At 40.5% G+C, this 12,698-nt stretch overlaps 1 protein-coding gene across 3 annotated transcripts in view; it reads left to right on the top strand.

The window, feature by feature from the left end:
- PROSER1 (proline and serine rich 1) overlaps positions 1–12,698 on the top strand; it is a 31,963-nt gene that overhangs the window by 1,080 nt on the left and 18,185 nt on the right. For 2 of the 3 annotated variants that reach the window (XM_073342521.1, XM_073342531.1), the window contains 3 exons: positions 8,132–8,197; positions 9,224–9,292; positions 9,755–9,849. In XM_073342521.1, coding sequence (XP_073198622.1) covers positions 8,132–8,197; positions 9,224–9,292; positions 9,755–9,849 — 230 coding nt within the window. Of the gene's footprint in view, positions 1–8,131; positions 8,198–9,223; positions 9,293–9,754; positions 9,850–11,964; positions 12,109–12,698 lie in introns of those variants that run through there. The other variant, XM_073342541.1, reaches the window with a different exon arrangement.

The raw sequence follows: 12,698 nt of genomic DNA, 5'->3' as shown, positions 1-12,698 counted from the left end.
TGAAACTTGAATAGTTCATAAAAGGTTAAAAATATAAATGTATAATAGATTTTTTAAAAAGTGGGTTTCAACCTTTCTTCATTTGCAGACCTGTAAAAATTTTCAAATGAGGTGGAAATCTTAGTCTGCAGACCTCCAGGGGTCTGTGGACCACATGTTGAAAACCACTGTTGTAAGTTTCAGAGTAGCAGCTGGTGTTAGTCTGTATCCACAAAAAGAAAAGGAGGACTTGTGGCACCTTAGAGACTGACCAATTTATTTGAGCATAAGCTTTCGTGAGCTACAGCTCACTTCATTGGATGCATGTTGACAACTTTTCATGGACCTCTTAGATATAGTCAGCGGACCCCCAAGCTCAGAGGACCACAGGTTAAAAATCACTGTTCTAAATTATTTTGTTCTGGACTTGTAAGTAGCATATATTACATTGTATAGTTAAGGCATGAGAGTGAAAGACAGCAGACCTGCTTTAATTTTCTTGCTGTTCTAGAGTTCCTGTGCAGTCTCTATCTAGTTACTTAGGCCTTGTCTACGCTACGGGGGGAGATCGATCTAAGTTACAAAATTTCAGCTACGTTATTCATATAGCTAAAGTTGATGTACTTAGATCTACTTACCGTGGGGTCCACACTATGCTATGTTGACAGAAGATGCTCTCACGATGGAAGATGCTCTCACATCGACTCCCCTTGCCCTTCTCGTTCGGGTGGGGTACAGGAGTTGACGGGAGAGCAATCTGCAGTCAATTTAGCGGGTCTTCACTAGACATGCTAAATCGACTGCCGATGCATCGATTGCCATGTGTGGATTCCCCGGTAAGTATAGACAAGTCCCTCAGTCTCTTGAAGCCTCAGGTTTCCTCAGTCTTTACATGGAACGAGGCATGCTATGAGACTTAGTTCGTTCATGTCTGTAAAATACCGTGAGATTCTTAGATGAAAGGTGTTAGGGAAGTTCAACATATTATAAAGGTTTCAAAATTAATGCTATATTTTGCATTTTGTACTTTTTAAAAAAAGTATGCGTAATCCCTCCCTGACTTTTGATCATGTATGAACAAGTTTTCGAACACTTTTCATTTGCTCAGAAAACTGGCAGGCATTTTAATATTAAACTGGATCATGCGCTATCAAAACATTTATGTTTGATACTGGCTAACTTTAAGTTGTTTAAATGGACTAGCCAGTTCTAAAGCTTGTATTCTCATCCCAGATGTGATGAAGATTTAAGGAACACCAAAATGACCCATTTATCTTAGGTATATTTTAAATTTGCATCATTTTCTTCCTTGACCAGATTTAGGAAATATGTTTATAAAGTTGTATTATGCTAAAAATTCATGGGATAGAAGATAGTTGGAAAGTTAAATACTGCTACTATTTCATGTGGAATTTGACTAACACTGACATGTATTTGTCTTTATTTGTAATACATCTTATTTTGATCTGTTTCCCACACTTTCTCTTTAACATACATTTTTACATCATAGGTGTTCCGTTTAGAATTGAGTTGTTTGTAAAGTGGCAGCAACATCCACGTTTAAATAAAATTTTTGATTTCAAGTAAAATTAATTCAGTATCTTAAAAGAACACCCCTAAAAGTTAATCACACATTGAATTAATTTGTTATCCCATTAGTCAAAGGCCCTGCCTAAACTGGCATTTTTTAAAAAATTTTTTGTTAATCTTGAAACCATAATTCTTTTAGAGGATGTAATACTTTGAAAATAAAATTTTACTGAGTGCTAGTGACATTAAATACTTATTATGGATATGAGGCTAAATCTTCCCCAGCAAATACTTTTGATCAATGATAAAAGAAGAAATTCATAAAAAGTGCAATTTTAAAAATAACTTACTGGTTGGTTAAATTAAATTTGGGTCTCTAATCTTTAAAAGTAGGTTAAACGTTCTCTTGTCTGACAAACCGCTAGCCTGAAATGTTCTACTGGAATGTTCTGCAGAGCTAATGACAGTGATGATGAATGAATTGCTTAACTTGTTTGCCTCCATTTCCCAGTCTGTAAAATGGGATTAACACTTCCCAACATTAGATATGTTTGTGAGTCTTAACTCATGATTTGTAAGTGATTTCAGATCCTAGTATTGAAGGCACTGTAAAAATAGTGAAGTGGTATATATGTATATGAGAGAGAAACTAAGTATTCAGGGTGAACTTGAAATCTAGTCAACTTTAAAAATGTATTGAAAGTCGTTTCAGATACTGTGTCTCTCCCTGAATTCCCATGTCAATTTTTGCAATTTTATTTTGTTATTTTTAAAATATGTTCTCTCTGCTTTTCATTATTTAAAAGGTTTATGGCAACTCATAGAATCATAGAATAACAGAGTTGGAAGGGATCTCTGGAGGCCATCTAGTCCAACCCCCTGCCCAGAGCAGGACCAATCCCAACTAAATCATCCCAGCTAGGGCTTTGTCAAGCCTGACCTTAAAAGCTTCTAAGGAAAGGGATTCCACCACCTCCGTAGGTAACGCATTCCAGTGTTTCACCACCCTCCTAGTGAAAAAGTTTTTCCTAATATCCAACCTAAACCTCCCCCACTGCAACTTGAGACCATTACTCCTTGTCCTGACATCTGCTATCACTGAGAATAGTCTAGATCCATCCTCTTTGGATCCACCTTTCAGGTAGTTAAAAGCAGCTATCAAATCCCCCCTCGTTCTTCTCTTCCGTAGACTAAACAATCCCAGTTCCCTCAGCCTCTCCTCATAACTCATGTGTTCCAGTCCCCTAATCATTTTTGTTGCCCTTCGCTGGACTCTCTCCAATTTATCCCCATCCTTCTTGTAGTGTGGGGCCCAAAACTGGACACAGTACTCCAGATGAGGCCTCACCAATGTCGAATAGAGGGGAAACGATCACGTCCCTCGATCTGCTGGCAATGCCCCTACTTATACACCCCAAAATGTCATTGGCCTTCTTGGCAACAAGGGCACACTGTTGACTCATACCCAGCTTCTCGTCCACTGTCACCCCTAGGTCCTTCTCTGCAGAACTGCTGCCTAGCCATTCAGTCCCTAGTCTGTAGCTGTGCATTGGATTCTTCCATCCTGAGTGCAGGACTCTGCACTTGTCCTTGTTGAACCTCAGCAGATTTCTTTTGGCCCAATCCTCCAATTTGTCTAGGTCCCTCTGTATCCTATCCCTACCCTCCAGCGTATCTGCCACTCCTCCCAGTTTAGTGTCATCTGCAAACTTGCAGATGGTGCAATCTACACCATCCTCCAGATCATTAACAAAGATATTGAACAAAACTGGCCCCAGGACCGACCCTTGGGGCACTCCGCTAGATACCGGCTGCCAACTAGACATGGAGCCATTGATCACTACCCGTTGAGCCCGACAATCTAGCCAACTTTCTACCCACCTTGTAGTGCATCCATCCAGCCCATACTTCTTTAACTTGCTGACAAGAATACTGTGGGAGACCGTGTCAAAAGCTTTGCTAAAGTCGAGGAATAACACGTCCACTGCTTTCCCTTCATCCACAGAACCAGTTATCTCATCATAGAAGGCAATTAGATTAGTCAGGCATGACTTTCCCTTGGTGAATCCATGCTGACTGTTCCTGATCACTTTCCTCTCCTCTAAGTGCTTCAGAATTGATTCCTTGAGGACATGCTCCATGATTTTTCCGGGGACTGAGGTGAGGCTGACCAGCCTATAGTTCCCAGGATCCTCCTTCTTCCCTTTTTTAAAGATTTGCACTACATTAGCCTTTTTCCAGTCTTCCGGGACTTCTCCCAATCGCCATGAGATTTCAAAGATAATGGCCAATGGCTCTGCAACCACATCCGCCAATTCCTTTAGCACTCTCGGATGCAACGCATCCGGCCCCATGGACTTGTACACATCCAGCTTTTCTAAATAGTCCCGAACCACTTCTTCCTTCACAGAGGGCTGGCCACCTCCTCCCCATGCTGTGTTGCCCAGTGCAGTAGTCTGGGAGCTGACCTTGTTCGTGAAGACAGAGGCAAAAAAAAGCATTGAGTACACTAGCTTTTTCCACAGTCTTTGTCACTAGGTTGCCTCCCTCATTTAGTAAGGGGCCCACACTTTCCTTGGCTTTCTTCTTATTGCCAACATACCTGAAGAAACTCTTCTTGTTACTCTTAACATTCCTCGCTAGCTGCAACTCCAGGTGTGATTTAGCCTTCCTGATTCCATTCCTACATGCCCGAGCAATATTTATATACTCATCCCTGGTCATTTGTCCAATCTTCCACTTCTTGTAAGCCTCTTTTTTGTGTTTAAGATCAGCAAAGATTTCACTGTGAAGCCAAGCTGGTCACCTGCCATATTTACTATTCTTTCTATCTGGATGGAACTAAAGGAAACCTCAGCTTCCTGTAGTGTTTTAGGTGTCTTCTACTACTTGTAACAATAGCGTAAAATTTTCTGTCAGAATTAATTTCATAGCCTTCCATTAAATAAAGTTCAGATTTCTGAGTTATATTTTAGAGATACCAACTGCTTTTTGGTCTAACTTAAAATACCTTAAATGCAAGTTTTATCATGCTGTTGTTACTCAGACTGTTAACAACTTCGCTCTAAACATGTGACTGAAGGAAAGGTTACCACTTTTTCTTGTTAGTACTGTACCTACAATCCAAGTCCCTTTCTAGTAAATTATTGATGAGTAGGCCCATTGACTGACTAGAACCACTTGTGTAAAAATTTTAAGACCAGGTCTGTACCACAGTGACAAATAATTCTTGTATCCTTTTATTATGAAACTGGAAATAAATAATTTAAAATGTGATCTGTAATTGAACAGCAAGCTATTTTGGCATGAATATCACTTAATTCTTTCCCTGAATATATCCTTTCAGTTTCTTTTGTTTTCAAGGGGAGTTACCAATGTGCAGCATTGACTGCTAGTCTAAAGCTGAAACAATATCACTGATTTTTTTTTCTTTTCCCCAAAGAGTTGTGGCTTTAGAATGCCAGCTTCCAAGTGCTGGGGTGCAATTAAGGAAACAATCTAATGCTTGAGCTATATCTTGAGTATCTTATTTCTAACTGGAAAAGAACTTGAGCAACTGTGCTATGTGTCTGAGGCTCTGTCTACACTACAGCAGCTGCAGTGGTGCAGCTGCGCCGTTGCAGCATTTCTGGTGAAGACACTCTGAGCTGGTCATCTTAATAACTCCTGCTTCCGTGAAAGGCAGTAGCTACGTAGGCAGAAGAAGTTCTCCTGCCGACATAGCGCTGTCCACACCAGTGCTAAGGTCGGTATAACTTATATCGGGCAGGGATGTGGATTATTCACACCACTGAGTGATGTAAATTATACCGAAGTAATTTGTAGTATAGACATACCTGAGCATTTACCTGCAATCTCTGAAAACACAAACTAATGTATTGTTCCTTATAAAACTGTTCAGTCCTTTTAAAGAAGCGATCTTAGTCATTGGCTCACATGACACAAGACATTATCTTTATGCTGATGACTTGTAGATATAGCTTTGCCACTAACTCCTTCTCTCCAATCATATATCTCTCCTTGGATGTTTTGTCGTCTCCAATTGAATATGCCCAAAACAGAAGTTCTTCATGACTATCAGCAACATGCCCGCCATTTCTCAGGCCTATAATCTTGTGACTGTTTGACTTCTTTTGCTCTCTTGCATATTAAGGCCATATCCGAATCCTCCTGCTGCTGCCTTCTCAGAACCTTCAAATTCCGTTCTATTCATTTCCATCCCTGCAGCCAAACCTTTTGGTTCAGAATCTCATCACTGCACTCTGGAACACATGTATTTGATCAGATAACTCTTTCCTTTGAATCCCTCCACTGGTCCCCCATCTGCTATTGCATTAAAATTAAGCTTCTTGTCACCTCCTGTAAATCTCTACATAACTTTTCTTCTCTGTCAAGTTTCATGTTGCCAATCTCCACTCGTCTAGTGCTCTCAGCCTTGTTGACCCATTTGTCTTATTACACAACCATTTCTCTGCCTTCTTCCGTACAGCCCGCTATCCATATGACCATCCACAAGGCTTTTAAACTCCTCATTTAGGTCCCTTTGAAAGAACCACTTCTGCGGAGCTACTTACAGTGACTCCTGACCTTTCCCCTGACCTCTCTTTCCTTGCCAGTCTGTTTCTGTCCCGAGACTAAACTCCTTCAAGCACAGACCTTTTTTGACTGGTTGTACAGCTCCTAGGACATTGTGGGTTCTATTGTAAATAAAAACAAAGTACTGGGAGCAAGTTCAGAACTGTGTATTTTGAATAAAATTCTGAAACAAGGTTTTTCAGAAGTGTATAGATGTGTAATATCTTAAAATTTTATGCGATCTTCCTGGATATTTGGACACAGTAAATAAGAATCTCCCAGAATCTTTTAAAAACAAACAAACAAGCAAGCAAAAAAGAGATACTGGTATCATTCTAAGGTCTGCAGCCCATTTCACTTCCTCTAAACATACCACATGTTATGATGATGTCTTGATTTCTGGAAATAACTTTTTAAATGGAAGCAGAGGAATAGGAATTTAGGAGTTCAGTAAGAATGCCGTTATTTAGTCCCAACTTTATGGGTAGAGATGAATTTTGTTTATAAATAGCTTGATCATACTAGAGTGGTATGGTACAGAGAGAGCACAGTGGGGTGGGAGGAGGTATTGTTTCATGATTTCTGTGTGTATATAAAGTCTGCTGCAGTTTCCACGGTAAACATCTGATGAAGTGAGCTGTCGCTCACGAAAGCTCATGCTCAAATAAATTGGTTAGTCTCTAAGGTGCCACAAGTACTCCTTTTCTTTTTACTAATGTTGTAGTCCCTAGAGGCCTGAGCTGGTGGGGGGGGGGGGGGGGAGAGGAAGGAGGCTACATACTGTACACAAAGAGAGAGTTCTTTTCCTTTCTACCTTTTCCTTGACTTCTAGAGGGGATAAAACCAGAGTGATTATTTTTGTTATGGTTAAGTTAGATTTAACAACTTGATTGTTGAGTTTCACAACAGAATAGTTATGTTTGCTAGGTAGGAATGCACTGAAATAATATTGCCTCTAGTTTGAAGATCTTGTTACGGGCCGTAAGCTTGGACATCTAACAGATATCATCGTATCAAAAAATATCTAATATAGAAATAATGGGTCAGTCTAGTGCAGTTTCTTTGTGCGGGCCCTAAAGATAGCATAACTTGCCCCAGGATTGTCTACCTAAGGTTGCGACACCCTCATGCAATGATGATCACTGAATATGTTTTTAGTTTTGGACCTTTGGAGTAGTTAGAGCACCCTTTGCTCATACGTGACCCCAAGACCTGGCCTAATTATTATAACTGCTCTTATGTAGTGATTTTTCACCTGCGAATCTCAAAGTATTTTATAAAGGAGGTAAGTATCATCCCCCTTTTATAGATGGCCAAACAGAGGCACAGAAGGATGAAGTGATTTGTCCAAGGTCTTACAGCAGATCAGTGGCAGAAGGTGGAATAGAACCAATCTCCTAAGTACCAGTCCAGTTCCCTAACCACTGTGCCACTCTGCTTCCATATGTTTTGTACAAGTGTGTATTAAACATGTGTGACAGGAGAATCACTTCATTTTCTAGAGCTAACTTTCATGACTATAATTTTAGTTATCATCACCTTTATATTTCTAGCAGCCTGTCCCCAAGAAATGCCCAGAATGAGTGTGTCTAGATTTTTCATAAAAGTAACTAAAGCAAGATATACAACTAAGTGCCTTAAATAGGAATATATATAAGCTGCAGTTTGAAGTAATTAACAGCCATCTCTTGGTTTCAAGAGCCATTAGAGAGACAATATTAAAGCCAGTGTATCTAAAGCTTGAAAGGAGTAGCATTATGGTATTCTTCCAGTCTGAACCTAAACAGAGATATGGTAAACTCTTTTACTTTGTTAGTTTCTTTTTATTAAGAAGTTCATCTTATTTATTTATTTATTTTAAATCTCCCTCCACTTGAAAATATTCACATAATTGTTCAAGGAATATTCTGTGGTATAGAAATATTTCAGTGTAATTGATGCAAACTTTTGTGAGATTAGATATGTTTTTCTCTTGAATACATTTGTTCTGAAGCTGGTATGTTTTAATTGTTCTTTTGTCAACTAAATGCCTTTCTTTGTCTTTTAGGCTGTGTTGACTGAATACAAATTAAAAGCTATAGAATATGTGCATGGATACTTCTCTAGTGAACAGGTAACAATATTCAACATATGGCTATGTATTTATGGAAAAATTAAAATTCAGGATTCACTCTATACATTCATGTACAAAGACAATTCCTCCTACTATGCACAGCCAGGTCAGATTTCACTAGTTGTCTTTCTACTAATTTAGGAGATTTGTGATAAATTCTTTGTTACGCCAGTTTTAATCTGGAGTAACATAATAATGGGGTCCAGATTTTTACCAATTAATAGAGATCAGATTTTTGCTCTTAGCGTGTGAGAGGGAAATATCTACAGTTAATTATCATGGAAATCGGAACCTTAATGATGATGGAATATTTTGAACCTGTCTTTACTTATAAGCTTAGAAAATAAAGACTGTTACTTTGGTGCTAGGTAAAATAATGTTATGGGTTTTTGTGTGTGTGTGTATGTATGTGTGTATATATATGTGTGTGTGTGTGTGTGTGTATAAATTTGGATGCTATTGTTTTAAACTAAATGATTATAACCTTCTCTAAGGCTTCTTTTTTAAAAGTGTATAATACTCTAGCATGTGTGATATTTGATCAGGTATTTGTGTATATGAAAAGAAGACTATAAAATATGTTTATTTTAAATAATTACCTAAAAATCTACCTTGCTACCCGATGGGATTTTAAGGAATTAGATAAAACAAAAAATACACTGGATAAGAACCTCCATACTGGGTCAGACCAAAGGTCCATCTAGCCAGGTATCCTGTCTTCAGACACTGGCCAATGCCAGGTGCCCCAGAGGGAATGAACAGAACAGGTAATCATCAAATGATCCATTCCCTGTCATCCATTCCTAGCTTCTGGCAAACAGAGGCTTGGGACACCATCCCTGCCCATCCTGGCTAATGACTGATACTGTTGTGTAATAATTCCTGATCAGCTATCACCTATATATGCACACAGTGCTTAGCAAAATGCCACCACACTCAATGACTAGAGTGGCCGCAAAGATATTTAACATTGTCAGCAAAACATGTGTATATATAAGAGGTGAACTGTAGGTTTTTCTGTTTCAGATTGTTGAATTACTGAGATACTTTTCTTGGGCTGAACCACAACTAAAGGCAATGAAGGCTTTACAACATGTATGTTTTCATGGAGCAATCCTTGTCTCCGCCTGTTTCCTCTGCCCTTAATTTCCATAACCACATCTATATTCCCATCGCATGGGCATAGTTTATAATCTGTGTGCTTTCTTCTTCGCCTCTTTTTCTTCTGATGGCATCATGCTATGTAGCTTCTCTTACTCTCTGCTTCTATCGGGAGTATCTTGATTTTACTCTTTCTGTACCATATATCCCAGGGAATAATTTAGTTCTTGGTAATTATGACTAATTAATGTAAACGTTCTGCAGTAGCATACAGTTTGCCAGAATTGGGGTTCTGTTATGTATTCAGCATTTAGCACTTAAGAATACTGTTCCCCAGAGAGTGTAAGATGATTAATTGTTTGTTGAAATTCCTGATAATGAAGATTTTAAAGTTACATACGGTACTAAAAATAAGTATACTGTCTTATTTTTTATTTTCCCTTCTTTTGTTGTCAGAAAATGGTAGCTGTTCCAGCATCAAAAGTGGTTAATATCCTTAACTGCTTCACCTTTAGTAAAGACAAGCTTGTTGCTCTAGAACTCTTAGCTTCGTAAGTATCTCTTTTATGTGTTGTATTTACCTATTGAGATGTTACTGTTTTTACTCATGTCTGAATATGTTGACAAAGGAAAGTTTCAGAGGAACCACTTTGGACAATTAAGGCAAAACATGTACTTGCTTTTAAATGATTTGGTGTTCATGAATGGAAAAAGTAATAGCTGTAGCTTGTAATAATGGAGATAGGTGTTGCCAAAACTTCCTAAGTTCATCTCTCTTGAACTGCAATGCCCCTGCTACCCAAGTGAAAACTGACAATTGTGCAAACATAATGATATATTCAAAAGCCTTTTAGGCTATGTCTACCCAGCATCTCACTAGCAGCAGCATGTAGGGCGCTGTGTAGCTACAGGCTTCAGTGAAAGGCTCTGGCAGGGGGGCAGCAGCAGGGAAATGCCCCAGCAGCTCCCCCTGCCAAAGCCTTTTCCCACTGCCTCCCCGCTGCCTGAGTGTTTCCTGCTGCGGCAAAGACTCTGGCAGCAGGATACTACACTGCTAAAAACAGCAGTGTAGAGTGGGGAGGGACTTCTTGGGCATGTACTTACTGTGGTTGCTGGGAGACGGTAGGCCTAAGCCCACTCAAAGCCAAAGGCTTGCTCCCTCAACCAAAGGAAAGGGGTCATTGAACCCAGGCCACAATTAAATACTAAGGACAACAAATGGGGGTTAAGAAAGAGACAGGAGTGAAACTTAAAGGTTCAAAGTTAAGGATCCAGAGGAGGAACCCAAGCAGAGAATCCCCCAACAATTCCCTATGCTCCTCAAAGGTGTCTGAGGAGTCAGTGGACACCATCCAGAGGAACTCTGCCCCTCAAAGGTGTCTGAGGAGTCAGTGGACACCATCCAGAGGAACTCTGCCTGGGGACATGATTGGACAAGGAACCAGAAATAGGTCCCACAGTAGCAGAGCACCTGTCATCCAGTTTCTTCCTCCTAGTATGATGGTTGGCCATCTTGGCCAGTACCAAGAGGAGGTTGATGAGGAGGTCTCGTGACTTTTTGTGGCGCTGCGGCTAGGATGTGCTAGGATAAACAAGTGAGAGGGAAAGTGAAGTAAGAGGTTCTGGAGGAGCTGGAAGAGGGACTACAGCCTGATGTACTCTATGTTAAATGCGTGCCAGAGTCTTCCTCTCACCACAAAAAGAACAGGTGTTGGGAGTTCGTCAAATAATGCCAAATACATGCCTGTACTTATGGCTCCATGGAGGAGCCATCAACTAATATCCTCAGCAACCCGTGATACCGGAGTGGGGTACAGGCTGGTCCACCGAGGTTCCTCACCCTCCTCAGGTGTCAGCAGGTCCTGGAACTTGGTGTTGGGGCAGGACATAAGGGCGAGGAAGTGGATGGTATGAAGTATGTGTACAGATGTTTTCTGGGTGCCGTTCGGAGACAGACCAGCTGGATGGTATTCAGCCTATTCAGGTGGCTTGTTGGGATGGGCAGGGGCCTAATGACCTAGAGGGCCAGGGTGAAAGGTGGGTGGAGAGCACACTGCTGCAGGACATGGTCAACAAAAGAGAAGTAGGAGACTTTGGATGTATAGAGAGCCATGTAGGGTACAGACCCTATGGATTCAGATGTGTCTTTACTCTACATTTGGGGACTCTTATACTGTGGTTCATAGTGTTAAAGCCTATTTGAGCATTTCTTAATAATATGTAAATTCTTGATATGAGCAGCTGTTAAAACAGGGAATATTAACACCATAAAAAAATGTACTAAGTTCATGTTATGGCTGTTGTACAAACTAACAAAACAGAAAAAAGTTAAACTTGATCCACTTTTATTTTACACCATTGTGCTTATGTGTGGCTGATAGCTTTGATCAGTACCCTGATGATCCCATTTACACCACATTTTCCTCTATCAAGAAATCTATTTTAATGGAAAGTAACTATCATCGTAGTTGTTCGTTGCTATTAGCTCTCCCTGCTGCTAGTCTGGAACGTCTGTGACAGCAGTGTGGCTGGTGCTACCAGGGCTGTTAGGCAAAACGGTGACCCCCGGTATTGGAGTGCCTGCTGCACTTTGAAATGTTAGTTGTTTGCTATATTTCTTTATTTAAATTTTGTGACATTTGGAGTGTTTCACCACCACTCCACAGCATGGAGGTAACTGCCAAGAGCTGCTGCTTCTTTGATCCTGGAGGAATGTGTTGCCAGGCCGCCAGATGGTGGAGAGCAGGAGCCTGTGCCAAGCCTGGTAGCTGCAGCCTTGCTGCTGTGACATGAATTGTTCGTCAGTTGGAGTGAGAGCTGCTAATGTGAACTATGACAATAAACTCAGGGTTTACTCATCCTTTCAACATGGCTGTTTTGGCCACTCCGAAGTTCCAGTTTGTATTTTCCTGTGTATCGTATTAATTTACAAATAATTGAGAGACCCTATTCAAGATATAAGCACTGGTGGCATATGTAAGGTTGAGTTCATTTCTTGACCTGTAAGAGGGAGAAATCAGGTACTACACAGGTTTAATAATAGTTTGTGCACAGACTAATTAATTATATTTTCTTGAGTATATTATTGAGAATTGTTTGAACAAATAATGCACTATTCAAAAATGATTAGCATATAATATTCCAGGAATGTCACTCTGTGTATCACTGTGAAGCCTAAAATGTCTAGGTAGTCAATGTAAAGTCGTGGAAGCAGCTACAAGAGAGGTGGGCAAACCACGGCCTGCGGGCCGCATCCGGCCCAGGGGACCCTCCTGCTCAGCCCCTGAGATCCTGGCCTGGGGGCTAGTCCCCAGCCCCTCCCCCGCAGTCTCAGAGTACCGTGCCACCGGTGCAATGCTCTGGGCGGCCGGGCAGCACAGTTGCAGAGCTGTGGCCTGAC

Source organism: Lepidochelys kempii, chromosome 1, assembly GCF_965140265.1.
Source record: "Lepidochelys kempii isolate rLepKem1 chromosome 1, rLepKem1.hap2, whole genome shotgun sequence".
Classification (NCBI taxonomy): domain Eukaryota; kingdom Metazoa; phylum Chordata; order Testudines; family Cheloniidae; genus Lepidochelys; species Lepidochelys kempii.
This window is presented reverse-complemented; position numbering and strand designations above follow the sequence as displayed.